Here is a 27,575-nt window from a genome sequence, read left to right as displayed (position 1 = left end):
CGTTTTCCTGGAAAGTTCTTGGAAATCTGTCAAAGTATTTCCTTTCGCTGCCCAGGGCCCCAGACCCCGCGACGGCGCCCGCGCACCCCGCCCGAGCCCCACTGGTTAGCCCGCGGTTCTAGGAAGACGCCGCTTCCCGGAAGGGCTGGGACGCAGCAGACAAAGGATTAGGCTGCAGCTCGCCCCGCCCGCTCGTCCGGCCCGCCCCCCTCGCCCTCGCAGGCGGTCCGCGCCTCTGCTTCTCAGTCCCTGCCCTGCGCCCGCGCGCCCCAGGAGCCTACCCTGGACGCGCTCCGCGCCCAGTGGCTCCCTCCCGCTGCCGCCGTCCAGCCGAGTCCCCACTCCGGAGTCGCCGCTGCCGCGGGGACATGGTCCTCTGCGTTCAGGGGTAAGCGCAACTCTCTGCCCCCTCCTGGCCACCACGCGGGGCGCACGGGAGAACAGGGGCCTCATGCTAGCTGCTGGGTATTGGGAGGGCTTGACGGGCCAGAGGTGACTGAGTGCAGAAGGGCCTCCGGAGCGAGGCTCTGTGTGGAACTGTGAAACTCCCCCCACACACACACTCGCCTCAATTCCCACTGTGGACTGGGAAGCCGGGGGCTGGCTGGCTACAGGAGGAACTCACAGGGTGGACTTAGCCTGGGTTCTCACTGGAGCAGTTGGACGCCAACGGCAGGGGTCTCCCAAGATGTGGCCAACAGTCCCAGATCTTCTTCTGGGCCCAGAGCATTCTATGCTAGCCTGCCGGCCGCCCTGCCTACTGGTGACCTTGGACCAGCCCCTGGCCCGCTCTGTCCTGGTGTCCCCTCTCCTGCCCTAGGCTAGCAAGTAGTCTCTTCTTGGGAAGCCCGCCTGAGATCCTTGCCTCACCTCAGGCTGGCACCTGAAGGTCAGCAGCTCTTGAGAGGCCCTGGGTTTAGCCTGGTCCTGTCTGGGGTACCCCTACAATCGTCTCACAACCCTGTCTCAGCCCAGTCTGGGATCCCAATGTGAGAAGGACCTTGGCTCCTGCCTCTCATCTTCAAATTTCCCAGACTTGAGGTGGGGGACAGTGGATATGTCGATAAGCCAGAGTCTCGACCTTGGCTGAGCATTCTTGGCCATCCACTCTGTTCTGAACCTCAGCAATCCCTTCAACCAAAATGGTCTGATGCTGGCCACAGTGATCTGACAGGAGCTCAGGAAGCTCCAAGAAGAGAGGAAGGAGATATAAATGGGTGTTCTGCTCTCAGGGAGAACTGGGTGGCCCAGTGGCTGTGCTTATCACAACTGGCCTGGTGCCAAGTGAGGGAGGGTGGAAGGTGAGGCCAGGGAAGAGGACACAGAGGTGCTGGGAAGACTACTTCTCCCTTGCTGTCTCCAGCAAGTTCCTTCCTCCTGCCTGCATTCTGGAACTCCCAAACACCTACGCCACCACTGCCTTCCTCCCCAGGAGCCTTCCCCTACATTCTGGGGTCTCTTTCACTTTTTACCCTAGCCTCTTTCACTTTTTTACCCTAGCTGAGGGCCCCCTTGTAAGCTCAGGGCCAGTGTTGGATGTTGGGGAACAAAGCTTTTAACAGACTGCTGGGCTCCAAAGCAGGCACACACATGTACCTAGAACATACCAGCCACTGTCCCCACCATGACAATACCACAGCCATGGACACACCCTGCCCAGGTACACAGTCACTCACCAGCAGCTTGTGGTGATCAACACAGCTGTTCACACACCCACATGTGAGATGTGTTGGAGGACTGGCTAAGCTATCTGGAGGTGGCCACCTGCAGAAGTTCTAGCCTGACTTTCTAGGTACCAACCATGCTGCTGGGAAGGTAGCTCTGGGCCCCAGCAGGCAGATCATCTCAAAATTTGGCCTCCAGCTCTCCAAGAGGGATTTCTGGGCTCCCACAGTACAGGCAGAGTAGGTGTGGAAAAGTTTTTGGCAGGCTGTGGTGTGCCAGAGTTATGTGGCCCTTTCTCCCTTTGAGTGCTCATAGGGCCATGGTTTGTTAAAACCTAGAGGGTCACCTGTAACCTACAAAGGAGTCAGCTCTGGCTCCTGCCACTGGTTCCTGCCTACCCCTCCTTGCCTCACAAGCAATACTGGCACTGTTTGCCATGCTGTCCTCTCTGCCTGGGGTCCCTTCCCCCAGCTCCTTCCTTTGGCCTGGCAGACTCAGCTCAGGAGCAAGCAGATCCTGACTATCCCATGACACCTGCACTTTTATGACTCTGCATTATAATTACTCTTAGGGCCATCTTCCCCAGCTAGTCTGGTTCTCCTTGAGGGCAAGGCCATGGTTTCATTAGCTCCATGTCCTGAGGCCCAGCCAGGGACTAGACCTAAAACTGAGGCCTACAGATGTATTTTGTAAGGAGTGAGAGAGGAGCAGCAGTCTCTTCCTGGGGAAGTAGAGCCAGTCCCTGCTGCTCTCCCAAGGGGGAAGCCCTAGTATTGCCATGCTGGGTGGGCTTCCCCAAGGAGGAAGCTACTACTCAGATTTTGGTCAGCTCAGTTGTCCCAACCCCAGCCATCCAAGAATATGATGTTACTGAACCTCTCAGTGTATGGATTGGTGGGACCCCTTATGTGGGAAAGAGAAACTGAAGCCCAGTGACAAGCAAGCTTTGTACAAAGTCATAGAGCCTGGTAGGACTGGCTTGTCAGAGTGGGATCTGGAGTGTGGGTTAAGTACCCTGCCCTTTTGTGGGAGCTCATATTGACAGGAGGTGAGACTTGCCAGTGCCTTCAGAGGCCACTGTTCACCCCAGACCCTCCATTGGGAGGAGCAGAGGCCAGGATAGGCTGACTTGTATGGGTAGGAGATTATTTCAGTCTCTAAGTCCTCGCTAGTGTGGGCCTAGGTCCCTCTGAGAGACACTCCTATCCATGGGGAGGTAGCATGTGACCTCAGGCAGCCTACCATAATCCTGGGACTTCTCTGGAGGACTCCACACAGATCTATCCTGCACTCAACTAGGACCGTTCAATCAGTGGGCCACTTAATCAGCCCACCTCAGCGAGGAGGGCACAAACATGAAGCTACTTTGCACTGGATTCTATCAGTGTGGTGAGAACACTAGAAATGCTTATAGGGAATGATCTGTGCTTTTGGCTGATACGAAATAGACAGCGATTAATTACTGTTTAGTAAATGCAGGGGAGTAGAGAAGAATCTTTCAAAAGAGGACTCACATGTGGAAACAATCAAGGGGGCTTTCGTGATGACAAGTGGGGAATGAGATACTGGACTAATTGATCCTATGGCTGGATAGAAGGGAAGCTGAGGCTCATAGTGAGATGGGCCAGCCAGAGGTCATGTAGCTAGTCTGGGGCATGGGTGGGGAGGCTCTGGAGATGGGGGAAGCACGGGTCCTCCACTCACTGCTCATCCACTGCCTTCTAGACCTCATCCTTTGCTGGCTGTGGAGCAGACTGGGCAGCGGCCCCTGTGGGCCCAGTTCCTGGAACTGCCCGAGCCAGTCATGCAGCCCTTGCCTGCTGGGGCCTTTCTGGAGGAGGTGGCAGAGGAGACCCGAGCCCAGACAGAGAGTGAGCCAAAGGCGCTGGACCCCGAGGAGGATCTGCTGTGCATAGCCAAGACCTTCTCCTACCTTCGGGAATCTGGTGAGTCTGAGGGGGGAGGCAGGCCTTTTCCTGGGTAGTCTGATGGGAGAAACTTATTTCTGCCATTGAGTCTGATTTGGGAGGCATGGCCCTGCCCAGGAGAGTCTGATGGGAGAGGCATAGCCCTCTCCAGGGAAGTGTAAAGCGGGAGGGACTGCCTTGACTTGCCCTGGATTGGTGCCCCCAGCTAATTTCCACATGTCCCTTGGCCCCCTCTGCACCTGCCTAGGTTGGTATTGGGGTTCCATTACGGCCAGCGAGGCCCGGCAACACCTGCAGAAGATGCCAGAGGGCACGTTCCTGGTACGTGACAGCACCCACCCCAGCTACCTGTTCACGCTGTCAGTGAAAACCACTCGTGGCCCCACCAATGTGCGCATTGAGTATGCCAACTCCAGCTTCCGTCTGGATTCCAACTGCTTGTCCAGGCCACGCATCCTGGCCTTCCCAGACGTGGTCAGCCTTGTGCAGCATTATGTGGCCTCCTGCGCTGCTGACACCCGAAGCGACAGCCCTGATCCTGCTCCCACCCCGGCCCTGCCTATGCCTAAAGAAGATGCGCCTAGTGACCCAGCACTGCCTACTCCTCCAGCAGCCACTGCTGTACACCTAAAACTGGTGCAGCCCTTTGTGCGAAGAAGCAGTGCCCGCAGCCTGCAGCACCTGTGCCGCCTTGTCATCAACCGTCTGGTGGCCGATGTGGACTGCCTGCCACTGCCCCGGCGCATGGCTGACTACCTCCGACAGTACCCCTTCCAGCTCTGACTGGGCCGGGCACTCTGCCCAGCCTCACCCAGTTGCACCCTGGAGGGGACATCAGCCCCAGCTGGACTTGGGCTCCCACTGTCCCTCCTTCAGGCATCCTGGTGCCTGCATACCTCTGGCAACTGGCCCAGAAAGAGCCAGCAAGAGCAAGGCTTGGGAGAGGGGAGGTGTCACACAACTTGGAGGTGAATACCCCCAGGTCCCATGTGGCTTCATTACACTGAGCCATGTGTCAGAGGAGGGGGAGACAGGCAGGACCTTGTCTCACCTGTGGGCTGCGCCCAGGCCCCCACTCACTTGCCTGCCCTGGCCATCTGAACTGTATGGGCACTCTCAGCCCTGGTTTCTCAATCCCCAGGGTTGGATAGCACCCCTACCTGCAGCCAGCCTCTGTTTCTGGGAGTTTGACAGGCAGAAGAACTGAGGTCAACAGTGACAATCCCCTTGTTGAGGGGTAAGCCAGGCGAGGGGACTGCACAAGTATCCACTATTTATTTATTTATTCCCCTTGAGGTTGGTGTCAGGGGTGAGCCAACCCCACCTCTGTGCCCTGAGCCCTGGTAGTCCAGAGACCTCAACTCTGCCCTGGCTTCTCTGGTTCTTCCCTTGGAAAGCCCTGAGACAAGTTGCTAAAACCAAGGCAATCCTGGATGTCCTGGCACTGACCCACCCATCTGTGAATGTGTCCACTCTCTTCTCCCCCCCAGCCCTATTTGGGGAGGATGGACAACTACAGTAGATAAGAAAATGCAGCCGGAGCCTCAGTCCCCAGCAGAGCCTGTCTCACCCCCTCACAGGACAGAGCTGTATCTGCATAGAGCTGGTCTCATTATGGCACAGGCCCCAGAAGAGTGCCTGTGCTGTCAGGAAGAGGGGTTGCTGGTTTGAGGGCCACCACTGCAGCTCTGCTGGGTCTGCTTCCTGCCCAAGAAGGTGTCTGCACACGAAAGAAAGAAATACACATCTGATAAGACTTCATGAAGTAATAATTCTAACAAAGAACAGTTTGGTGGTCTTTTCTCTTCCACTGATTTTTCTGTAATGACATTATACCTTTATTACCTCTTTATTGTATTACCTCTATAATAAAATAATACCTTTCATGTATGGAGCCCTCATTGGGGCCTCTTTTGAGTTGTGTACACAATGTGTCCCCTTTGATCTTGTTATCTTTATTCTCCATTTGATATCTGGGCAAGTGGAGAGGCCCAGAAATCCTATGTGGCTGAGCAGTCCATGCTGGGGACTCATTGAGGAGTGAAGGAGACAGGGGGCAGCCTCTATCCTCTCATCTGTCCCCTTGGAAAATGGGAGCTAGGGGATGAAGGCCAGTTGGACTGCCTGCAGGGTGACTGTCCAGAGCACTGCCAGGTGGGACCTGGGGGGAGGGTGGCAGAGGTGCACCAGCCCTGAGAGATGTGTAAACAAGAAATGCCAACTCCAAATCACAAGTGGAGAATACCCAGCGGGGAGACAGCTGTGGACCACTCCTGGGGTCAGTGATTTTTGAGATGAGAAAACCAGTAGTCAGAGAAGTCAGGGCCAGTTCTCCCAGGAAGAAGGCGCAGTGGTGCGAAGGCACCGAGGCATGACTGGGAGGGGCACGTTCCTGACAGTGACCTGAGGAGGACTTGTTCTGTGCAGTGGGGCAGGGTAACTGAATCGGGGTAGGAGCCAGTGAGGGGCCGGGGTGTCCGGGTTCTGGTCCAGGCTGGATGGGATTGGGGGATCCCTTCTCTCTCAGGGTTCAGCACACCAGAAGTGTGTGGAAGAGCAATTAAAATGAAAACACCATTACTGGACAGCCTGACTTGGGAACACTAGCTGCTGAGATCTCCCTGTATCCCGAAATTTCCTGTACCTTTGCTTGAGGGCCCCACAGGAAAACCTCTCTAAACTTTGTTCATAGCTTTCTAACCTTTATTCTGGAAACAATCCTAATCTTCCTGTTGTCTTAGCCCTCAAACAATTAGAAGTCTTAGAGTAGAAGAGATACATCCTGGCAGGTTGAGAGCAAGGGTGAGGAGTGACAGGCTGATGACAGGGAGGAGTGAGGAGGAGGATAGACGGCAAGAACCATGGAGTTCACACGGGACCATGGGGACACGGAGGCAGTCATGGCAAAGAATAGGCATGATGTTGGGTGAGAGTGAGCAAGAGGTGGGTGACGGAGGGAGGGCTGTCTTTCCTGGATGTGGCACCCAGGCCCAGGAGGCCAGCCATGTGCCTTCCCTGTTGCTGGCAGCAGCCTGGGCCCTTGGCTGTCGGTAGGGCCAGACGGCACGCCTCCTCCAGGTCACCATGACCCAGCCAGGGGTATTTGCAGTTCCTCATTCCTTCAGTCTGGATTTCAGCTGCTTCATGGCTTCCAGAATGCCTGAGGTAACCCCTCTGTCTGCTCCACCCCTAAATCTGAGTCACCTAGCAGACGAGTAGTGGACACAGAGGGGCCAGTGCCAAGTTCTTCCCTACCTGATGCCACAGCCTAGACGGAAAGCTGCTCTGCCGAGAGGAAGCACAGAGAACTCTGCTTTGTCTGCAAGGGAAACGTCTCAAGGCGCCTGCCAGGTGCTAGGCATGGGGCGAGGGCCTGCACCTCATGCAGCACTCACCACAACTTTGGGAGTGAAGTCGAAATATTACCCACACTCTGCAGATGAGGAAACCGAGGCTCGGAGGGGGCAAGGGGCTGACTGAGGCCACTCAACAAGTGGGGCTCAGAGCAGAGGGGCGTCCTGGGTGGTCCTGACTGCCCGTTTGTCCCCTGGATTGCTACATGAGGTGGGGAGGACAGGGATGGCAGCTTCAGGCAAGGTGCTCTTGGACGCCATTTTCTATCTCCTGGTCTCCCTGCCTGCTGAGAGCTCTTGGCGGCCACCAAGGTCCTGTCCTCTTCACCCTGGCCTCAGCTCAAGCCAGGGCCCAGCTCCTGTCTGGGGAGGGGCTGCCAGCTACTTCTGACTCCCAACATGTTCCAGGTTCAAACTTCTTTTCATGTTTCCCTACCAGGGTAGTGAATGACACCTGCCCAGACCCCAATTAGAGATTCAGCCTAATAGATACTGAAGGTCCTCTGGCCAACACGATCACTGCCGGATGGTCCTGGCCTAGTAAAAGGAGTGTACATGCTGATGCTAGCCAGGGACAAAGGGATGAGCCTTCTAGTGGGTGCAAGGACCCTGCACAACAGACAAACAGTAACTAAGGTCACGCTTTATCATTAAGTCCATCACCAGCACATGTGCTCCAAAGACTTCAACTGGGCCAGACTCCATCTAGGTCCTGGGGACAGCAGGGAACAAGACGTACATGGTCCTCACCCTCATGGGGCTCATGGGCTATTGGGAGGGAGAGAGAGACAGTGGACTGGTGAACAAATGAGTACATAGGACAAGCTTTGAGAGTGTAAAGAAAGAAAAGGGGGGAGTGTGGGGTGGGGAGAGTAGCTTTGGGTACAAGGACACCCTGCAGCCAGGGGCAGGGGGTGTTGGGGATAGCTCTGCAACTTTGGGTGGCACTGAGCCTGGAGGCCAGGCAAAAGCAGGAGCTGGCCATGCAGACAACTTGCAGAAGGGATGTCCCAGGTGAAGGGAACTACAGGTGCAATGTCCCTGAGGCAGAAACCTAGAGCTCAGAGGAGCTGCCCAGGAGGGGTGGGAAGGGCGAAGGAAGCACGTGGATTTTATTCAAGGATGACAAAGCACCCCTTCAGAGCTTAGCAGGGGAGTGCTGGGATCTGATCCTCATTTCTAAGGGAGGTATCCGTACGCATGAGGGCCTGGAGGCAGGAGGCCAGAAAGAAGGTTGAGAAGTATGGGATCTGGAGGGTAGAGTGTGGGAGCAGGGGCAGGAGGAGGTGAGGGCAGCAACTTTGTGACTCTGGGCGGGGTTCCTGCCCCACTAGCAGAGGTTGTCCCCATCTACAGCTGAAGAGAGAAAGCTCAGAGAGGGGTAGTAAGAGGCAGAGCCAGCGTTCACATCCTGATTCCAGACCTTGTTTGTGTAACCACTGCTCTATTCTGGCTCCAAGGGGCTGGCTTGCTAAAGCCTAAGCACTCACAGGTTCAGAAGGCATGCAGAAAGATGGGGAGATTCAGGAGGGCTTTCTGGAGGAGGGGGTCTGGGGTCTGGGCCCTAGAGGATTCTGCCTCTAGGTGAGATGGAGATTGATCCTGTGTGGTGTCCCTCCCTGGATTCACAGGTCTTCCTCTGGAACGCCCTTGGGACAGAGATGCTACTAAGCCATCCACGTATTTCTTGTTGCCCCCAAAGACTGTTTGCTGGATACCACCCTCCCTTCCAGCCACGCCACTGGGGTATCATTGGGGCCCGCGTATAAATCTCACTAGTCCCTGCACCTAGGCTGGACTTTTAATCCACTGACTGAGTAAATCTCTCCTGGCCAAGGCTGGACACACGTCTGAGTAGGGCTGGGGCCCATGACTAGGCACACCTCACTCTCAGGTAGGGACCCTCCCACCCTGCACGGTTGCCCACAGTGAAGTGGAAGGGTGAGGGGCCGGGGGCCTAAAGGCCTAGAGGCCTGGCGAAGAAGGCAGGAAGACTCAGGGTCTGTGCACAGGACATCCCAGACTTCCTGAGCTCTCATAAAGGCCCTCTTCCTCCAGAAGTAGACCCTGGGCAAGCCTGGGCAGCCATTGACACCAACCTGCTAGACCAGTTTTAATATGAAGTAGGCTTGAGCTTTGCCAGAAATTCAACAGCCTCTCATGGTGGATGTGTCCTCCCTACCCCTCCCTGGCTCACGTGGGCCACCCAACGGGTCACTCCAAGAGTCACTCTGGGGCAGGAGGCTGGAGTTCCCATGTCTGAGACTCAAGATAGCGGAGGTCCCTGGAGGTTTAATTTTGACCATAATGCAAACCTCAGGGTGGTTGGAGAGTGGTTGGGCCTGGATGCTGGGGAATGGGGAGTAAATGGAAACTGATGCTCATCTCTGAGCAGGAGGAGACATAGCAGGCCCAGGGCAGGGAGCCTTGTGATATGGCCAAAGCTTCCTGTTCAGTGGAAAGACAGTTGCTTCCATGACCCAGGCCTGGTTGGAGCAGGCAGGGCCAAGTGCCAGAGGTAGCCTCTGAGGGCTGCAGGAACCTAGGACTGCCATGACTCCTCCAGGCAACCTCCAGCACTGTCTCACCCACACAAACCCTAATAGTGAGATGCTTATGCTGGCACCAATGATGCCCTGATGGCATGCCTCGGGGGCTGGTGTCCAGAAAATGCTCCTCAGGGCAGAATCCTGCTCCAGGGACTCTCTTCACACCAAGAACCCAGGAGCCAGATGCGGCCCTTCTTGTCACTGGAGCTGGGCTCCTCCACCAGAGTGGGGGTTGCACTCATAGTCCAGAGTGGGCCAAAGCTCTGTTCTTCAAAACGCCTCTCAGCCCTCAGCCTCCTCCCAGGAAGCATTTCACTGCTCCCACCCCTGCCAGCCCCATGTCAGAGACATCACTCGAGTGTGTGTGTGTGTGTGTGTCTGTCTGTGTGTGTCTGTGTGTGTGTGTCTGTGTGTGTGTCTGTGTGTGTATGTGGTGTGCACATGCATTGATCTTTCCACTTGGCCAACATTCCTTTGTTTTTCTCAGCTCCTTCAAGAGGATGGCCATGGGAGGAGGAGCTTCTGGGAGAGTAGGTTCTCAGGAAACATTTCCTCCAAATCCCCAGAGACATGGAGCCCATGAGACACGAGAAAATGAGGCTTATCCAGGAGAGGTGTTCCAAGGGTAGTCTGAGGGGTGTGGGTGAAAGACAAGGAGGGGACTCCCTGGCAGAAGCACTGTTAACCCTGGCGTGTGAGTGCCTGTGGGGGTGTGCTCCCGGGCATCCTTGCCAGGTCAGCACCATCAGCCTGGCACCTAGTGGGTAGGCTGAGCTTATAAGGGCAGGTGAAGCTGGGTGGCCCTGGGCTGGTTGTTGCTTCCCTCCAGGACATATATGGCTCAGAGTAGGCCAGGGTTCTGGGTTTGCTGCTGTGGGATCAGTTCACTCCCTCTCCTACCCAGAGGTGCCTGCTTGGGAGCTGTGGACTTTGGGGGCAGGAACGCCCACTCCCAGTACCTTGACAATCATCTCCTTTCTCTTCTGGGTCTCAGTGAGTAATTGGAGTGGGTGCTAGATCCAGAGGATCCCTGGGCCTTGAGGAGGGCAGAGAAGGCCTGGCGTGGGCACCCCCCACCCCCAGCCTGGGTGAGGTGTTTTCGCCAGAATTGCAGCAGCTGCGGCTGGAGGCCTCTTCCCAGGAAGAGCAGAGCGCCTCTTCCAAGAACTCAGAGGAGGCCGCAGGCGGGAGGGGGAGCGGGGGAGTTAATTTTAAACCACACTGCCTTCAACGCTTCTCAGGAACCGGTTGCTCAACGTGATCTGGCAGGTCCCAGGAGGCTGGGCAGGCCTGGTGCCAGCTCAGAGGTGGCGGGTGGAGGACACGCCCCAGGGGGAAGCCCGGTGACTTTGAGGGAAGTTAGGCCCTGTCCTTGACCACTTATCAGGGCCTGTCCCCCATTCACCTGACCCAACTCGCTGAGGGTGTGTGAGGTGAGGTGGTTCATTCAGTTCTAACCAGACAAGGTAAAATTATAACAGGATTAATAACACAAGTGTCACGGCTTTCCAAGTCCCCCAAGACTGACGACCCTATTCCGCTTCTGTGCTCAGACCTTGCTGCCTGTCCTGCACCCTGGCCTGTCCTCTGGAAGTTATCTGATGAGGGCCTACTCTGAGGGTAAGGCCTGTGCTGATTCCCTATGGGATGGGACCCTGATGCCAGGCTAGTGGGGGGAGTGGGAAGTTGGAGGGTGGAGTGTGGCAAGCTGGGGCAAGCTCTGGACCTAGGGAGTGGGCCTCCTCTATGTACAGGCAGAACTCATGGGCCCGCAGCCCATGGCTGACTGGTAGTCAAAGTGCCTGTATTTCACTGACCTCCTGTCTCCCACCCCAGTGTGGCCACCCACTCCTGCTGACAGCCTAGGCCCACCACCCAGTGTCTGCTCTGTGGGATGTTCTCCCTAAGGAGGAACCCCCAGAGCACCCCGTTCCCCACTACCCCCACTGGCTGCCCTCTGAGACCCCAGCAGTCTGGGCAGAGCAGGCCCTGAGTTCTAGGAAAGGATCTGAGCAAATGCTGCCAAAAGCTGCAGTTCTTGGAACCAGGACTGCAGGGTGAGGGGATGCTTCCTGGAACCTGCTGGCCCTTCCAGAGAGTGAGGCTCAGAGGACAGCCAGTGACCTGGGGTAAGTTGGGGGAGAGGGTGCTGAGCCCTTAGCTTGGGTCTCTGCCTCGAGGAAGCCCTCCCTGACTGCAGGGGCCTCCTTAGACTCCTCCATCCCAGTGCTAGGTCTAGCATGAGCTCTGAAGTGCCCAGTGTCCAGCGTAGCACAGAGTGGATGACCAGAAACAGGTGTTAGTAGAGAAAAAAAGGCATGTGTACCTGTGGAGGCAGTGTGTGGGTGTGGGCCCAGAGTGAAAGCAGGAGGTTAGACAGGAGTGTCCTGCCTGGGCCAGTGGGCAGCTGGGGGTGTGAAGAACCAACGGAGAGTAGGAGGGGAAGCAAGGTGGGGTCAGCAGTGCCAGGCCCTGCTCACTGAGCCCCCTTTGCCTCTGGCTCTAGTCACTCCTTCAGGTCAGCCTTGTCTTGCCCACAGTTACCTGTCCCACAGCAGGGGCCCCAGGCCCCAGCTTCGGCATCAGGCTACCCATGACATGCATCTGCCCTGTTGGAGGTTTGGTTTGTCCGCCTGGAGAATGCAGAGTAGAGGCTGCAGTGGGTGGGCACTGACACCTGTCTGGGACTGGGTTGAGGTCTGGCCACATTTCAAGGGAATGGCCATGAGTGTTCTTATCACAGGATTCCAGGGGCAGCATTGTCAGAGCAGGGGCCTGGAAGTCTGGCTGAGGGTGCTGAGTGAGCTGATCAGGGTGGGCACAGCTGGGAGGCACTAGGACAACCTTTTAGCCACTCATGACCTATTTACCCTCAGAATGGGGAACTCCCCTGGCGAAGGCGGGACAGGGGTGTCGGCAAGAACTTACCTTTCTCCTCCCACCCTCAGGTCACTCCTTGGCCCTCACTGAGCAGAGCTCCAAACCTCCTACCCACCCACTCCCATGTCACAGAGAAGGTGGGGTCAATGCTGGGGTTCAGGAGGGCTAGGACCCAGTGTGTGGGTGGCAGCTGTGAGGTGGGGCTATGGCAGAGAGGTCCTCCCACCCCTGTAGGAGGGCAGTGGGGGCAGCCCAGGGACACAGGTCATTGCTGTGCTTGTACTTTGGAGAGGCAGTTCTCAGAGGCTACCTGGGGCAGCTGGCAGTGGGTGGGAATGCTGCATTCTCTGTCACTTAAAGGCCGTGGTGCCTGCACCCAGGTCAGGCTGGCCATGGCTGTAAAGAGCCTGGTGTGAATAAAGCTGACTTGGGGCCCACCTGACCTGAGTAGAATGAGCTATGGGTTTGCAGGGGACACCAGTGTCCTGCTACAGTTGGTTCTACAGCTAGGTATCCTGTGCCATGACTTGAGCAAGTCATGAACCTTCTCTGAGCCTCAGTTTCCTATTCTGTTTTTGTTTTTCTGTTTTGTTTTATTTTATTTATTTATTATTATTATTTTTTAATTCTTCAGCTAAGACAGCAGAAGAGGTGATTTATTTTGTTGTTACACTCGGCCACAAGTAAACAGAAATAGTCCAGAATGTCACTAATGTCACTAATATCCAGGGCAAAGGACCAACATGGGCAGTTTTGGTTATGAGCAAGGTGGGTCTCAGAGGTGATCGGCGATCAGATGGCATTGAAGTTCTAGATCCATTGAGACAAGCTCTAGACAGTAGCATGCAGTCCCACAACTTGTACCAGCATCCCCAGCGTCTGGCATTCCATGTTTCTGCTCCTGTGGCCTCCATGGTGCAACAAGCTAGTGGTTTACTTGGACCTCTGCCTCATCTTTCTTCTTTTGCGCTTCAGCCTGCTCATTCGTTTCTTCCTCCACTTGGCTCCCATGGTGCAGGGGTTTCCAAAAAAAAATGGCGCTAAGGCCGAGAGAGCTGTTTTATTCTGTTTTGAGACAAGGTCTCACCCTGTTGCCCAGGCTGGAGTCCAGTGGCACAATCTTGGCTCATTGCAGCTTCTACCTCCCGAGCTCAAGCGATCCTCCTACCTCAGTCTCCCAGGTATCTGGGACTACAGGTGCGTGCCACCACACTCCACTAATTTTTTGTACAGATCTAGTTTCACCGTGTTGCCCAGGGTGGTCTGAACTGGGCTCAAGCAATTCTCCTGCCTTGGCCTCTCAAAGCACTGGGATTACAGGTGTGAGCCATAGCGCCTGGCCTCCCCCTCTGTTTTGGGGACAATGTTATCACTTGCCTTATGAATCGTTGAAAGGAGAAAATGTGCAGACTTGCTGATTTTCGTTTCTCCCCAGCATCTTCCCCTGCATCTTACCTCACCCCTCCAGCTCCCGCTTTACCATGAGCCCATGGAGACATGAGTCCCAGGAGAGCTCTTTCTCTGGTCTCTCTTACAGCAAGAAGTACCTGTGGGCACACCTGGAGCATAGGCCTTGATGTTTGCAGTGCTCTGGGCAAAAGAACAAATGGAGGTCCACAGACCAGAATCTAAATATTAAACCACCATAAATCAAGCTGCCCATAAAATGTGTTCTATCCTCCTACTGAACAAATAAGCTTTCATAGCAGTAAAACATCCATAAATCTATGGGGGTTTTTTTATGTCTAAAAGTCAGCATATATCCAAAATGATGAAATGTAATGATTAAAACTTATGTCCAGGTGTTCAGTGACCTGAGGTCTAAGTGAGAATAGAGGCTTGCCTGGTTCCTCCCACCTTAGCCTCCCAAGTAGCTGGGACGACATGTGTGTGCCACCACACTCCGCTAATTTTTTGTATTTTTTGTACAGATAGAGTTTTGCCATGTTTCCCAGGCTAGTCTCAAACTCCTGGGCTCAAGGGATTCTCCCACCTTGGCCTCCCAAAGCCCTGGGACTTCAGACGTGAACTGCCCTTAATTTTAGTTATTTTTGGGGGGTCTTGCTCTGTCACCCAGACTGGAGTGCAGTGGTTTGATCATAGCTCACTGACACCTCAAACTTCACCGACCTCCTGCCTCCCACCCCAGTGTGGCCACCCACTCCTGCTGACAGCCTAGGCCCACCGCCCAGTGTCTGCTCCGTGGGATGTTCTCCTCCCACCTCAACCTCCCAAAGTGCTGGGATTACAGGAGTGAGCCACTGTGCCTGGCCTAAAAAGTTATTATTATTATTATTATTATTTTAAACAGGGTCTCAAGGGCTGAGCGTGGTGGCTCATGGCTGTAACCCCAGCACTTTGGGAAGCCAAGGCAGGTGGATCACCAGAGATCAGGAGTTCAAAACCAGCCTGACCAACATGGCAAAACACCATCTCTACTAAAAAAATACAAAAATTGGCTGAGCGTGGTGGCATGTTTCTGTAGTCCCAGCTGCTTGGGAGGCAGAGGCAGAAGAAGAGCTTGAACCCAGGAGGCAGAGGTTGCAGTGAGCCAAGATCACGTCACTGTACTCCAGCCTGGGGGACAGAGTGAGACTCCATCTCAAAAAAAGAAAAAAAAAAAAGACAGGGTTTCACTCTGTCTCCCAGGCTAGAGTACAGTGCCATAGTCATGACTCACTGCAGCCTCGACCTTCCCCAGGCTTAGGTGATTCTCCCACTGTAGCCCCCTGGAGTACCCGGGACTATAGGCACCCTTCACTACACCTGGCTAACTTTTGTAATTTTTATAGAGACAGGGTTTTGCCACATTGCTCAGGCTGGTGTTGAACTTCTGAGCTCAAGCAATCCACCCACTTCAGCCTCCCGAAGTGTTGGGATTACAGATGTTAGCCACCACACCCAGCCTGAAAAGTTATTTAAGTAATCCAAATCACCGAATAAAATTGAGGCAAAATAGATAAACTATGTTATAATCATATTGCAATTTAAATTAAGAAGATTTTAAACTAAAATTTTACTTAACTTCTTGAAATTGTTATTAAATATTGCTAAATGTTCTTATAAAAAGAAATCTTAGCAGAGTGCAGTGGCTCACACTTGCAATCCCTGCACTTTGGGAGGCCAAAGTGGGAGGATTACTTGAGTCCATGAGTTTGAGACCAACCTGGACAAGACAGTGAGACCCTTTCTCTACAAAATTTTTTTTTTAATCAGCCAAGCAGGGCAGTGCCTATCTGTAGTTCAGCTACTTGGGAGGCTGAGGTCAGAGGATCACTTGAACCCCGGATTTTGAGGCTGCACTGAGCCGTGATCGCGCCATTACACTCCTGCCTGACAGAGCAAAACTCTTCTCCAAAAGAGAAGAAAAGAAATCTTCGCTACTCACAGTCAAATTCTCTGTGAAGGCTGAAGTAGTGTTCGCTCTGCAGTCAGCCGAAGCACCTCCCTGCGTTGCCCTGGAACCTGAACGGTGTCATCACAGAGTGGGTGTTCGGGTTTGTCTCACACTGCACCAGCACTGTCAAATCACAGTGATGGGAATGCACATGAACTCTTTAATCAATTTATTGGAAACTGGTCACTTGTATGTTTGTGACATACTCTAAGGAACAGGTCACAGGCAGATTAGAAGAGAGTGGTGGGCCGGGCGCTGTGGCTCACGCCTGTAATTAGCACTTTGGGAGACAGAGGTGAGTGGATCACAAGGTCAGGAGATCAAGAACATCCTGACTAACATGGTGAAACCCTGTCTCTACTTTAAAAAAAAATACAAATATTAGCAGGTTGTGGTGGCCCATGTCTGTAATCCCAGCTACTTGGGAGGCTGAAGCAGGAGAATCGCTTGAACCAGGGAGTTGGAGGTTGCAGTGAGCCAAGATCACACCACTGCACTCCAGCCTGGTGACAGAGTGAGAGTTTGTCTGAAAAAAAAGAGAAGAAGAGAGTGGTAACAGACCAAGTGGACCAAATATTAAACATTAAAAATGAAATTCTAAGAGTCCTTTAGAGCACATGTCCTGGAGTCCCAGCAGTATTGATCCTAGGTGAGGAAACCTCTTCCTTTGCATGGCTCCCCTGCGTTATTTGCAGGACAGGTCCAGAGGAAAGAGAGTCACTCCAGAAATACACTGATGCCCATGTAGTGTTGTCTCTCTATCTTGAGTTTCTCCGCAGAAACAGACTCTGAGACAAACATCCAAATGCAAACAGATTATGTGGGAGGTGATGCCAAGAAGCACCATTAGGGTATAGACAGACAATTCTCCATGGTTCTCTCCTATTTCTGTATACTTGCCAGTAGAGGCACTGGTTGCCCTTGTTCTAAACAATCTTTACAGGGGTGATTATTATAGTGAGTAGCCTTGGTAGCTAAAGGGCAAAAGGCAGATTTGATTATTGTCCCATATTCCTAAAAATAACATCTCCCAGCTGGGCAGGTTTGCTTGCAGATTATTATAAAAGATGTGGTCCCCTAAATTCAGGGTTCTCCACTGTATGCAATCCAATGCATTCGTAGGCATTGCCGGGCCATCATCACATCACTCTGTGGGAACTGGGGTTCAGGGAAGTGGTGCCAGAAAATGCTTTTACCCTGTCTACTGCTGTTACTGTAAACAATAATCTGTTCTCTGTTTCTGAACCAGGAGTTCTGTGCCTTCTGCCATGATTCTTGAGATATGATAGACTACCTTGTTTGCCTGAAAGTTGGATAAAATCTCAGCCTTCACAGTTCTTGATATAAAATGGGAGAGGGGGTGAGACAGGGAAGGAAATGAAGCTAAAGGAGGTAGGTGGGTTGAGTGGGTTCCTTCTGCAGGCAACTGAGGCTCAGTCTTTAGTTGAGAGCGGGCAGCAAACACAAGCCACGGTTGTCCCACCCAAGGGCGGAAGGAGCTGGGCACGTGTCTACCGACTCTCCCTCTTCCTTGGTTTCAGGTTGCTCCAGGGGATTAACTCTCAGGAACTTTTGGTTACGTACCCACCTGGCGTCTGCAGCAGAAAAAACCTCAGCTCAGCATTGCAACTACTTTGTGGGAACTTGAGTGAGAGGGAATGTGAGCTGCTTGGACCCCACCAGACTGTGATGGGGGCCTGCCTGAATAGTGCCCATCCCTGCTGCCCAACACAGTGCCAGCAGATGGTGATTGAATGCATGCCCCATGGCCTAAGGATAAGGATCTATTTGCCTGCCTCTGTCCTCCAACAGGCCATGAACTCCTTATGAGTAGCGACCATGTCAATGTTTCTTTCGTACCACGTAGTCCTGGCAATCAGCTCACTGAAGGTCTGTTGCATGAATGAAAGATTCTAACAACAACAACAACAACAACAAAAGCCTCTAAAATAAACAAAAATCAGAGTCAGCTAGAACTAGACTGAACCGTTTTTAAGTAGAAAAGGGCCATCTACCCAAAATCAATAGCAAGTGCACTCGACAGGGAGGGGCCAGAGGCACCCAAGTGAGAAACAATATGCAAATGCTCTAGTGGTTACTGTTTTTCAGTATTGTATTGAAGGTCTCAGCCAAGCTATTAAACAAGGAAAATAAAAAAGAGCCATCAGTATTAGAAAGGAAAAGACAAATTTGTCATTACTTTCAGTGGTAAAATGTCAGTGTAGAAAAACCAAGAGAAGCAACAAACAGCAAATCTTGTAAGAGAAACCAAAAAGGTGTAAAGTTGTAAGATAAACCCATATAAATTGACAGCCTGCCCGTGCAGCAGCAAGAACCAGTTAGGGCATCTCTCCGTATAATATATAACAACAAAAACGGTAACATCTGAGACCAGATAAGCAGGAAAGTGAAGCTTCCATTAGGGGCATGGCCCTGGTGCAGCCAGGGTAAGAGGAAATGAGAAGTAGGGAACTGAAGCACCTTCCTTTTGGCTGTGAGTTGTATTCTCCTGCCCACCCTTAGCCCACCAAATCTCTGGGGACCCTGAGCCAGGTGCATAGGCAAGGTCCTGATGTCCTTCCCTAAACTGACCCCTCTGCACCCGGGGCTGGACACAAGCTGGCTGTCCCAGAGTGTGGATTGGCTGTGTTCATTCCCTATAGCAAAGCCAAGGGCATCAGTGCAGCTATGGGCAGGGTTCTTAAGCTGGGCTGGAGGCTCCCATCGGGAGTGGGAGTGGGTGGTGAGAGGATGAGGGGACAGCCAGATAGGAGAGGGTTCAGAGCTCATGGGGTAAAGGCAGCTTCTCTGGCCCCTCCTCAAGAGCAAGTGGAAGGGAAGAGCTCTGCAAAATGGCAGAGAGCTCAGTCTGGGGCCATGTCGTGGAAGGGCAACACCCCAAAGACCTGAGGCTTCTCTACTATTTGTTTGGCTCCCACCACGCTGCCAAATACAGGCACAGGCCTGGCACCCAGTTGATGGTGCTCAAGGTACAAAGGAGTAAACAAAGGCTGGAATGGCAAACTCAAACTCCACAGGGCCAGCTTTGCCCCGAGCACAGTGCTCCAGGCCACCTCCCACAGGCACAGCCAGCAGCCTCCTCTGTCCTTGGAGGGCACACAGGACCTTGCTGGGCCTTCAGAGGAGAAGCAGGTTGGGGGCAGGTGGTGACTCTGGCAGAGGCTCTGTTTCCTCTTCCAGCTCCAGCGCCCACCCCACTGTGACTGGCAGAGTCTGAAGGGCTGGGCTGGCCTGGGTGTGGCCCCAGCCACGAAGATCCTCCACCCTGAGTCTTGGGCTCTAGGGGTCAATTTTTGGCTTTTGTGGGGAGGTAAGCAGGGGGTAGGAATGAGGGGACAGATGCTGGAGGGAGGCTGGTAATGGGAAAGTTCCAGGGGTCAGAGAGAGTAGAAGCATTTGAGTAAAATTTGGAAGGCTGGATTTTATTGAAGGAATCAGGGATGGAGGGTGGCAGGGAGAATTCGTTCCAGGTGCCCAGCACAGCCCAAGCAAAGCACTGGTGTTGTGGGAAATCCTGGGGTTGGTCAGTGAAGCTTGGGAGGAGCCTGTGGTTAGCTCCCAGGTAAGTCTGCTGGGAGGATCACCAGCCTCTATTTTCCAGAGGTCAATGGAGTGTGGTTCTCAGGGGTTTCCAAGCTCCAAACATGAAGCCAAAAAGGTCAGGGATGTGGATAAGCTCTGGTTCATTTCTCTCCCAGACCTGCCCCACCTTGCTGTATGACTGGGCAAGTCATGGGCCCGCTCTGATCTCTGGCCCCCTTTTCTATGAAATGGGGCACAGTGTTTGAGTTCACATGGGCTCTGCACTCCCATGACTTGGAGGCAGTGGTCGGGCTTCTAAGGCAGGGTGACACGACACACACACACACATACACACACGTGTGCATGCAACCCTGACCTGGTTTCCAGAGCCTGGAGCTCTCCCATCCAAGGGAGGCCCTGCTTGGACATCTGTGATTATAGACATGGACCATGAGGGGTCCACATGGTATCACGAGGGGTGATACTCCCATGGCTCCCCACTGCTGACCAAAAAAATCGGAAGGACCCAGCCACTCATGAGGAGCCTGTTAGGAGGAGTCTATGTCCAAGTCCATGAGTTCTGCAAGGGCAGGGCCCCACCTGAACCATCTGACCTCCTGAGCCTGGCTTACAGTTGGTACTCAAAAAATGACTGGGCAGGAGTGATGGGCCTGCAGATAGGAGGTGAGACAGGTCAGATGAGAGCCTCAGTAACCCCTTTCCCAACCCTGGGAAGGTGGTCTCAGCCCTCAGCAATCCTAGGACCCCTCAAGGAGGCTGTTGACAGGAAAGGAGGACTGGTTCCAGATGCTGTTTCCTCGCCTGACCTTGAAATCTGCCCCACCCAGTGGCCCTAAGGGAGGCTGTGGTACTGAGCTCTCGGCTGTGACAGAGCGGAAGGAAGACAGAAAGGAGGGGTGATACTGGGGCCCTAGGGTTTGCTTCTCATTTCTTTTTCCAAAGCACAATCAGTTCCCAGAAATGAAGGTACCCAGAACCAGAGAAACTCCGGACTTTCAGGGGCACAGTGTTCCCTAGTCTTTCCACCCCTGGAGGCACCACCAACGGCCTGGGGAAGCCCCTAGACCATGTCTACTGCTTGGGGCTTTCCCCCCTGCCCCAGATCCAGGATGGAGTACTTAGAGCATCCATAGTGGAGCCAGGTGGGGCTCCCAGGAGCATGTAGCCCAGATTCATTTGCTGTGACAGATGCTAGGTGGGAGTGCTGGGAGCCTTAGACTGTGGGGGCTGGAGCTGTCAGGGCAGATCTCCGGGGAGGAAATGGTCACATGGGGCATCAACCACCCCACAGCAGTTCCTTCTCTTTCTTTCCTTCTTCCTTCCTTTCACTCCCTTTTTTTGAGACAGAGTCTTGCTCTGTTGTCCACACTGGAGTGCAGTGTCACGGTCTCAGCTCACTGCAACCTCCGCCTCCCGGGTTCAAGTGATTCTCCTGCCTCAGCCTCCTGAATTACAGGCATGAGCCACCACACCCAGCTAATTTTTGTATTATTAGTAGAGACGGGGTTTCACCATGTTGGCCAGGCTGGTCTTGAACTCCTGACCTCAGTTGATCCACCCGCCTCAGCCTCCCAAAGTGCTGGGATTACAAGTGTGAGCCACCGCATCCAGACCCTTTCTCTCTTCCTTGCTTCCTCCTCCCTTCTTCCTTTTCTTTTCTTTCATTTTTAAAATATTTTTTAAAATTATTATTATTATTGAGACAAAGTTTCACTCTTGCTGCCCAGGCTGGAGTGCAATGCCACAATCTCAGCTCACTGCAACTTCTGCCTCCTGGGGTCAAGCGATTCTCCTGCCTCAGCCTCTCAAGTAGCTGGGATAACAGGCGTAAGCCACCACACCCGGCTAATTTTTGTATTTTTAGTAGAGATGGCATTTCACCATGTTGACCAGGCTGGTCTTGAACTCAAGTGATCTGCCTGCCTCGGCCTCCCAAACCGCTGGGATTACAGGCATGAGCCACCATGCCCAGCCTAAAATTACTTTTTTAGAGACAGGGTCTCACTCTAATGTCCAGGCTGAAGTGCAGTGGCAAGATTATAGCGCACTGCTGTCTCAAACTCTTGGGCTCAAGTAATCCTCCTGCCTCAGCCTCCTGAGTAGCTGGGACCACAGGCATGTGCCACCATGCCCAGCTCATATTTTTAATTATTGAAAAACAAAAAACCCAATTTCGAAAACCACATACAGACTCAAATGGGCACAGAACCAAATTATGACACATTAGAATTCTTCCTATGTCCTCAGAGAACAGGGTTTGTGCTGAGCTTGAAATAAGGCTTCTCTTACTGTCCCTGTAAATCAAAGAGACTGCAAGGTGGGTTTCAGACACAGAGCTAGGATTTGTAAACGCTCACCTGTAAGAATGAGCGGTAACTTAGTCCTGTGCCACCAAAATCAAACTGGACATTGAGACCAACATAAGACTACAACTCCCATCCCAGCCCCCAGTTCAAACATTTGTGTTCACTGCTGTTTGCCCCTCATGCTAAGAAAGAATTTGCACTTACAAAATACATTTATGCTAACAAGATGCTCACTTTATCTTTTTAAAAATACACATTTGAGTTGCACATGAAATGTACTTTGAAAGAAGGGGCTCCAAAGCTCTACGGGGCTGAGGCAGGAGGGCTGAGCAGAATGATGAAGAAACAGTGGCTTTCAGTGCAGGCCATGAGAGTAGGGAGCAATGGTCAGTTTTTGAGCTCTGGAGTGTCTTCAACAAGGGTTTTTAGACTCATTTATCTGGTGCCTCATCCCAGAACCTCACAGGCCTAGGGACCTGAAATGCTCCCCCTGACAAGGCAAACTTCACATCCTCACATGCTGAGATACAGTCAACTTTCAGTGTGGAGCTGGGCTGGGTGTCTGTCAGTCCGTGCCACCCATATCCGGAGTACATCAGAGTCTGGGTTCAGCGGCAACCACTTTCACTGTCCTCTCCTGCCCCACACCTAGTGCTCTGCCTGGCCCCTTTACTGTGGGCGTGAAAATCTGGTGCCTGGACTGCCGGGGAGAGAGCTTGTCTGCATCTGCTGCTTTCTGTTTGATTCATCACTTTCCCCTTCACGTTGGCTGTGGGGCACCTTACTGGATCCTGGGGCTCCTATGGGGGTTGAGGTCCTGGGCTGCATTTGGCCTCTGCAGCCTGCTTACCCCTCTCCTGGCTGGGATGTCAGAGGACTAGGTTCAAACTCCAGCATGGCCAGTTGCTAGCTGTATGTGACCTTGGGCAGGTTAAGCCTCAGTCCCTTCATCTGTACTATGGGCCAAAGAAGGGATCCCTGATGTGCTGACAGATGGATTTATGAGTGTACAAATTAACGCCAGGTGCCCGGTACTGTTGCTGCCAGCACCCAGGCCCAGGAGAGTGGTCTTCCCAACTCCACTTCAAGGGCTGCCTTTGGATTGTGTCCCCATATGGTCACATTTGCATCTCCAGATGCCCTGACACTGCCTCTGGGATATTCTGAAGGCATCCCACACTGTCAAACTCCCCAACTGTCCCCAGCACCCAGTCTCCAACTCAGGGTGGCCCCATTTATCCCAGGTCCCAATCAGATACCTGGGCCCATTGTGGTCCTGGCCATCCCCCATCCAACCCCTCAGCAATGGTTGTGAGTCACTTCTGCTCCAGAATATCTGATGCCACTGTTACAGACCACAGCTGCCTCCACACTCTGGAGAGTTGCAGCCCCCTGCCCCAGCCCCCTTTTTCTGACAGCCAGAAAGAGCAGCCTCAATGCCTCTCTACTCCTGTAATTCAACTCAAAAACCTCTTTAGGTCCCTGGTCCCCAGAAAGGCATTCAGAGCTCAGCCAAGGGCACCCCCCCAGCACTACCTCACCCCTACACATCCCTACCCATGTGTCTGCAGGACTCCAGGCTTTCGCCCAGACTGTCCCTACTGCCTGGTATATGGCTGTCCTGTCCACCCCTCCTCAAGCCTTGTGTGACGATCAAGGCCTCCAGCTCCAGGTCACTCGACCTGTGTCAGAATCACAGCTCAGCCAGCATATAAGCAAGTTTCTTGGCCTGTTTGTTTCCTTTTCGGTATAATGAGGGGGTTCACAGCCTCCATCTCTCAGGGTGTCATGGAGGTTGAGTAAGATAACCCTGGAAGTACTTGGCAAAGGATGCACCATATTCTATAGGACCCTCCACTTGGTATCATCCCCCAGGTGCCTGACACATAGTAGGGCTTGAGAGATGGAGTCCCTGGCCCTATACCTCAGGAGACGCACCCAGGAGCAGCTGCAGGTCTTCTAGAAAGCCCTCTAGGGACAGCCCTGGAAACCTCTGCTCCTGTTCCAAGGGTCCACAAGCCCAAGTGTCTTCTGCAGTAATCTCTGTAGGGGACAGCCCAAGACTTAGTTATGCTGGCCTCGGTGTCTCTGAGAGTCAAATGGGCACCAATGGCAGCCTCATCCTCCCTTCCAGTCCAGCTGTGCAACCTGACCCATAACTGCACCCTGCTGAGTGTTGGTGTCCTCAACTGCAACGTGGAGACAATTAAAAAGCCCATGTGTCAGCCTGGCAACATAGCAAGACCCTGTTTCTACAAAAAATAAAATAAAAATTAGCTAGGCAGGGTGGTTTGCACTTGTATTTCCAGCTACTCAGGAGGCTGAGGTGGGAGGATCACTTGAGCCTAACAGTTCAAGGCTCCAGTGAGCTGAGCTATAATCATGCCAATGTACTCCAGCCTGGGAGACAGAGTAAGACCCTGTCTCAAAAAAACAAACAACGAAAAAAACCCAAACCCCTATCTGTCGGGTACAGTGATAGGCACCTATAGTCTCAGCTTCTTGGGAGGCTAAAGCAGGAGAATTGCTTGAGCCCAGGAGTTTGAGCCCAGTCTGGGCAACACAGCAAGACCTCATTTCTAGAAAAATCAAAATAAAATAAAATAAATAACCCCTAACTGTAGAGTTGTGTGAGATTTAAAACTAATAAATGCAAAACATCTGCTTGCGGCCCAGTGCCTAGCAGGAGCTCAAAAGGCAAAGAGGTGGAGGAAGGCCAGGCAGGCTGTCCAGATCCCTCACCTAGCTTTGAGGTACGAGAGCAACGAAGGCTCCTGCAGTGCCAGCTCAGGGTTTGCTCTGCTAGCTCACAAAGCTCAGCCTCACATTGACTTCCAGGAACAGCAGAGGGACTTGGCCGCCTCTCCAGGCAAGCGAGCCTATTCCTGGAAAGCAAGGTGGGGTGGGGGTCTTCAGGTGGCAAAGGAAGGACTGGCAGATTCCTTTCTGCCCCAGCCCTGCCCCTGTCCTGCTAAGCCTCAGTTTCCTCATTTGTAGCACAAGGATCTCTAAGTACTTCAGGTACCAACAATCTGCTCCCTGGGCTCAGTAGGGGATATCTGATCCCTCCATTTCCCAAGCCACATGCCCCAGAAGAGGGCTGCAGACCTAGTACAAGAGGGGGCAATAAGGTGACATCCTCTGCTCTGAGAGGCAGAGCATCTGGAAAAGACCCCAGCCCCTGGGAAGGGGGCCACTTAGCCAGGCCTGTCTACCATAGGGCAGGGCTGCTCTGAGCTCTCTCACTCTCCCGCTTTAGGCATGGCTGGAGCAGGTGCCTAAAAGGTCAGCTCAGTTCAGGGCTTTCAGTGACACTGAGGTAGGCTTCCCTGCCTTTCCCACTTTGTGAGCTGTAAAATTGGCCTTTCCTGACCATTTTCCTGTAGGACTGTTGTGTGTATGAGGTGGTCTTTGGAAGAAAAGGGGGCCCTAGAATTGGAAGCTTCTGATTCCTGGTTATGAGGCCAAAGATCCCAAAGGTCCTTCCAGATACCTCAGGAGGGCCCTGAGGGGCAGAGGCTGGGGGCTATATAGCCAGTTCCCTCAGAGGGGAAGGCACCCACTCATTCTGCAAGAGGAAAATCCTGCTGTCCTCCCACAGCTACCAGAGCTTCAGATGGGACCCAGATCTGTCCAAACACCCAGGGGCTACAGTTGGCCTAACGTGGCTGTTATCTGCCCATGAAACTAGCCCAGTGGGCTTTATGGGCCAGAATCCCTGGGTTTAGTAGCTACATGAACACCCATATAAGCACCCCCTAATTAACTCAATTAACTAACCAGAGGCCCTTGGAAGCAATGGGAGATGAGAGCACAATACTGGGAGTCAGGAGTCAAGTGCTTTGTTACTTCAAGTAAGCCCTGTCCCTCTCCGGGAAAAAAGATCAGGGATTGAACATAAGTCTTGCCATGATCCACTCATTCCAGTATAAACAGGCCCTCCTGGCTTCATCCAAAGTGTATTCAGGTGATTTGGGCCAAGCTTGAACCCAGGTGTCCATGCTGTCTGTCTCCTAGCTTCTCAGTTCTGAAAACCAACATGAGGCCCATGTCTGGCCTCCCAGTAGCTCTTCATGTGGCTCCTGGGTTAGGGCTGGCTTTAGGAGCCCCAAGCCTTGGCCAGGTGCGATGGTGTCTCCAGAGTCCCTTAGTACCCCTGGAGAGGGAGGTCCTAGTCCCAGCCTGGACAGGGACAGGGCTGAGGGCACCAGTTGGCTGCTTCAGTTTTGGGGACCAGGAGGTTGAAAACCCGAGAGATGGCCCCATTCCACCATAGGAACAGAATGGTGACACAGCTTTGCTCAGGCCTATGGCTTACATGGAGGGGCCAGGCCCATCAGCTCAAAGTCAGGGGCTGCTGTGCTCATTTCACAGATGCAGTACCTGCAACCCAGAGAGTACAGGGCCCCTACCCATCCTCACACACCCAAGGGGTCCTGGGCCAGTCACATAGCTCCACAGAAGAGCAGGAACAGGCTTGGTCCCAGTCTCCGAGGTCCTCTCTGGACCCAGTCTCTGGAGATGGATCATGGAGGCCAGGCTTGCACTCTCTCCTCACATCCCAGTCCCATTCCTCACCCACTCCCTTCTGGGGTCCATACTGGTCAGTCTTCCAGTCTTCTCACTCTGGGAAAGGGCCACCTGTCCCCAAATATGAGTTTAAAAAGGGTGTCTGGGCAGTTTAGGCCTGAAGGTTGTGGAAGCGTTCCCCTGGCCACATCACCTAACAGAAGAGATGTGGTTAAGGCAATTTATCATGATCCTCAAAATTCTTCCAGCCTCTGCTCATTTCCATAATGCAATTCCAAAGCCACTTCGATTTGTAGGCACGTGTTACAGCAGCACTCTACTTTAGGCACCACAATCTGCATTCGATTCCCCTGGCTGCTGTAACAAATTGTCACACATTTAGTGGCTGAAAACAACAAACAACACAAATTTATCATCTTACTATTCTGGAGGTCAGCAATCTGAAATCGGTTTCAAATTAAAATCAAGGCGTTGGCAGGACTGCATTCTTCCTGAGGCCCCAGGGGAGAAGAGGCTGTCTGCATTCCTTGGCTCATGGCTCTTCCTCCAGCAATTGCATCACTCTGACCTTTGCTTCTATTGTTACATTTTCTTCCATCACTCTGACACTCCTGCCTCCTTCTTTACAAAGGCCCTTGTGGTTTTACTCAGTTTACCTGAAAAATCCAGGATACTCTTTCTATCTCAAGATCCTTAATCACAACTGCAAATTCCATTTTGCTATGTGAAGGTTAACAGTCACATTTCGGTTTAGGTGATTAAGACACTGCCATTTTTGGGGGCGGGGGGCGGGGAGTCATTGTTCGGCCTACCAGAGCAGGGGTTGATTTGCTTTGACAGTCCCAAAGCCAGTTTCAGGGGGCTTGTCCAGGGCGGAAGGTCATGAGGGGGAGATCAGGTTGCTGTCCTAGCCGGCACTCTTGCTGGGGGCTGGCTGAAGCCAAGAGCTCCAGGAAACCTGGCGCCTGCCCCTACGGCCGCCAAGGACAGCCTGTTCTGTCGTGGCTGCCGCACACGGATCAGGTGCACCTGAGTCTTTGAACCAGCCATCGTCCAACTTGAACAGCTGCCTGGGTTGGGCAGAAGGCCAGGTCCTCATGGCTTTCTCTCCCTAATGACCAGAATACATGGCCCTTCAGATGTGGGCCACATGGGAAGTCTCAGCTCTATTCTAGAAAATGTATGCACAGTTAACTTACTGGTAGACATTTACTGAACTTGGGTATACCAGACCCACAGGGGCCTCCAGAGGTGGGGGGGATAAGAAGGTTTCTGGGCCGGGCGCAGTGGCTCAAGCCTGTAATCCCAGCACTTTGGGAGGCCGAGGCGGGTGGATCACGACGTCAAGAGATCGAGACCATCCTGGTCAACATGGTGAAACCCCGTCTCTACTAAAAAAATAC

General features: G+C 53.1%; 2 protein-coding genes and 1 long non-coding RNA gene across 12 annotated transcripts in view; 2 read left to right on the top strand and 1 right to left on the bottom strand.

Annotated features, from left to right (window-relative positions):
* The first annotated feature begins 192 nt into the window (after positions 1-192).
* On the top strand, positions 193-5,494 carry CISH (cytokine inducible SH2 containing protein). Of its 3 annotated transcripts, none has more exons than XM_032289993.1 (3): positions 193-388; positions 3,391-3,611; positions 3,841-5,494. In XM_032289993.1, exons 1-3 carry the CDS (start codon positions 369-371, stop codon positions 4,374-4,376), a joined length of 777 nt encoding a protein of 258 aa, XP_032145884.1. In that variant the 5' UTR covers positions 193-368; the 3' UTR covers positions 4,377-5,494. The 3 variants fall into 3 exon arrangements, with proteins under 3 accessions (XP_032145884.1, XP_032145885.1, XP_032145887.1); XM_032289994.1 differs by having other exon boundaries at positions 196-388; positions 3,865-5,494; XM_032289996.1 differs by having other exon boundaries at positions 196-1,667.
* HEMK1 (HemK methyltransferase family member 1) overlaps positions 4,850-27,575 on the bottom strand; it is a 38,072-nt gene continuing 15,346 nt past the window's right edge. For 2 of the 8 annotated variants that reach the window (XM_032289985.1, XM_032289986.1), the window contains exon 11: positions 25,469-26,529. In XM_032289985.1, the coding sequence (XP_032145876.1) occupies positions 26,406-26,529 (124 nt within the window). In that variant the 3' untranslated portion in view covers positions 25,469-26,405. Of the gene's footprint in view, positions 5,314-15,763; positions 15,841-16,279; positions 16,299-25,468; positions 26,530-26,558; positions 27,284-27,575 lie in introns of those variants that run through there. The other 6 variants (XM_032289987.1, XM_032289990.1, XR_004272427.1 and 3 more) reach the window with 6 other exon arrangements.
* LOC116559343 lies at positions 10,570-14,089 on the top strand. The gene is made up of 2 exons (XR_004272428.1): positions 10,570-11,115; positions 13,811-14,089. It is a non-coding gene; the product is annotated as an uncharacterized LOC116559343 (long non-coding RNA).

Source organism: Sapajus apella, unplaced genomic scaffold (genome assembly GCF_009761245.1).
Source record: "Sapajus apella isolate SASKATOON/1434 unplaced genomic scaffold, GSC_monkey_1.0 scaffold23, whole genome shotgun sequence".
Lineage (NCBI taxonomy): Eukaryota > Metazoa > Chordata > Mammalia > Primates > Cebidae > Sapajus > Sapajus apella.
This window is presented reverse-complemented; position numbering and strand designations above follow the sequence as displayed.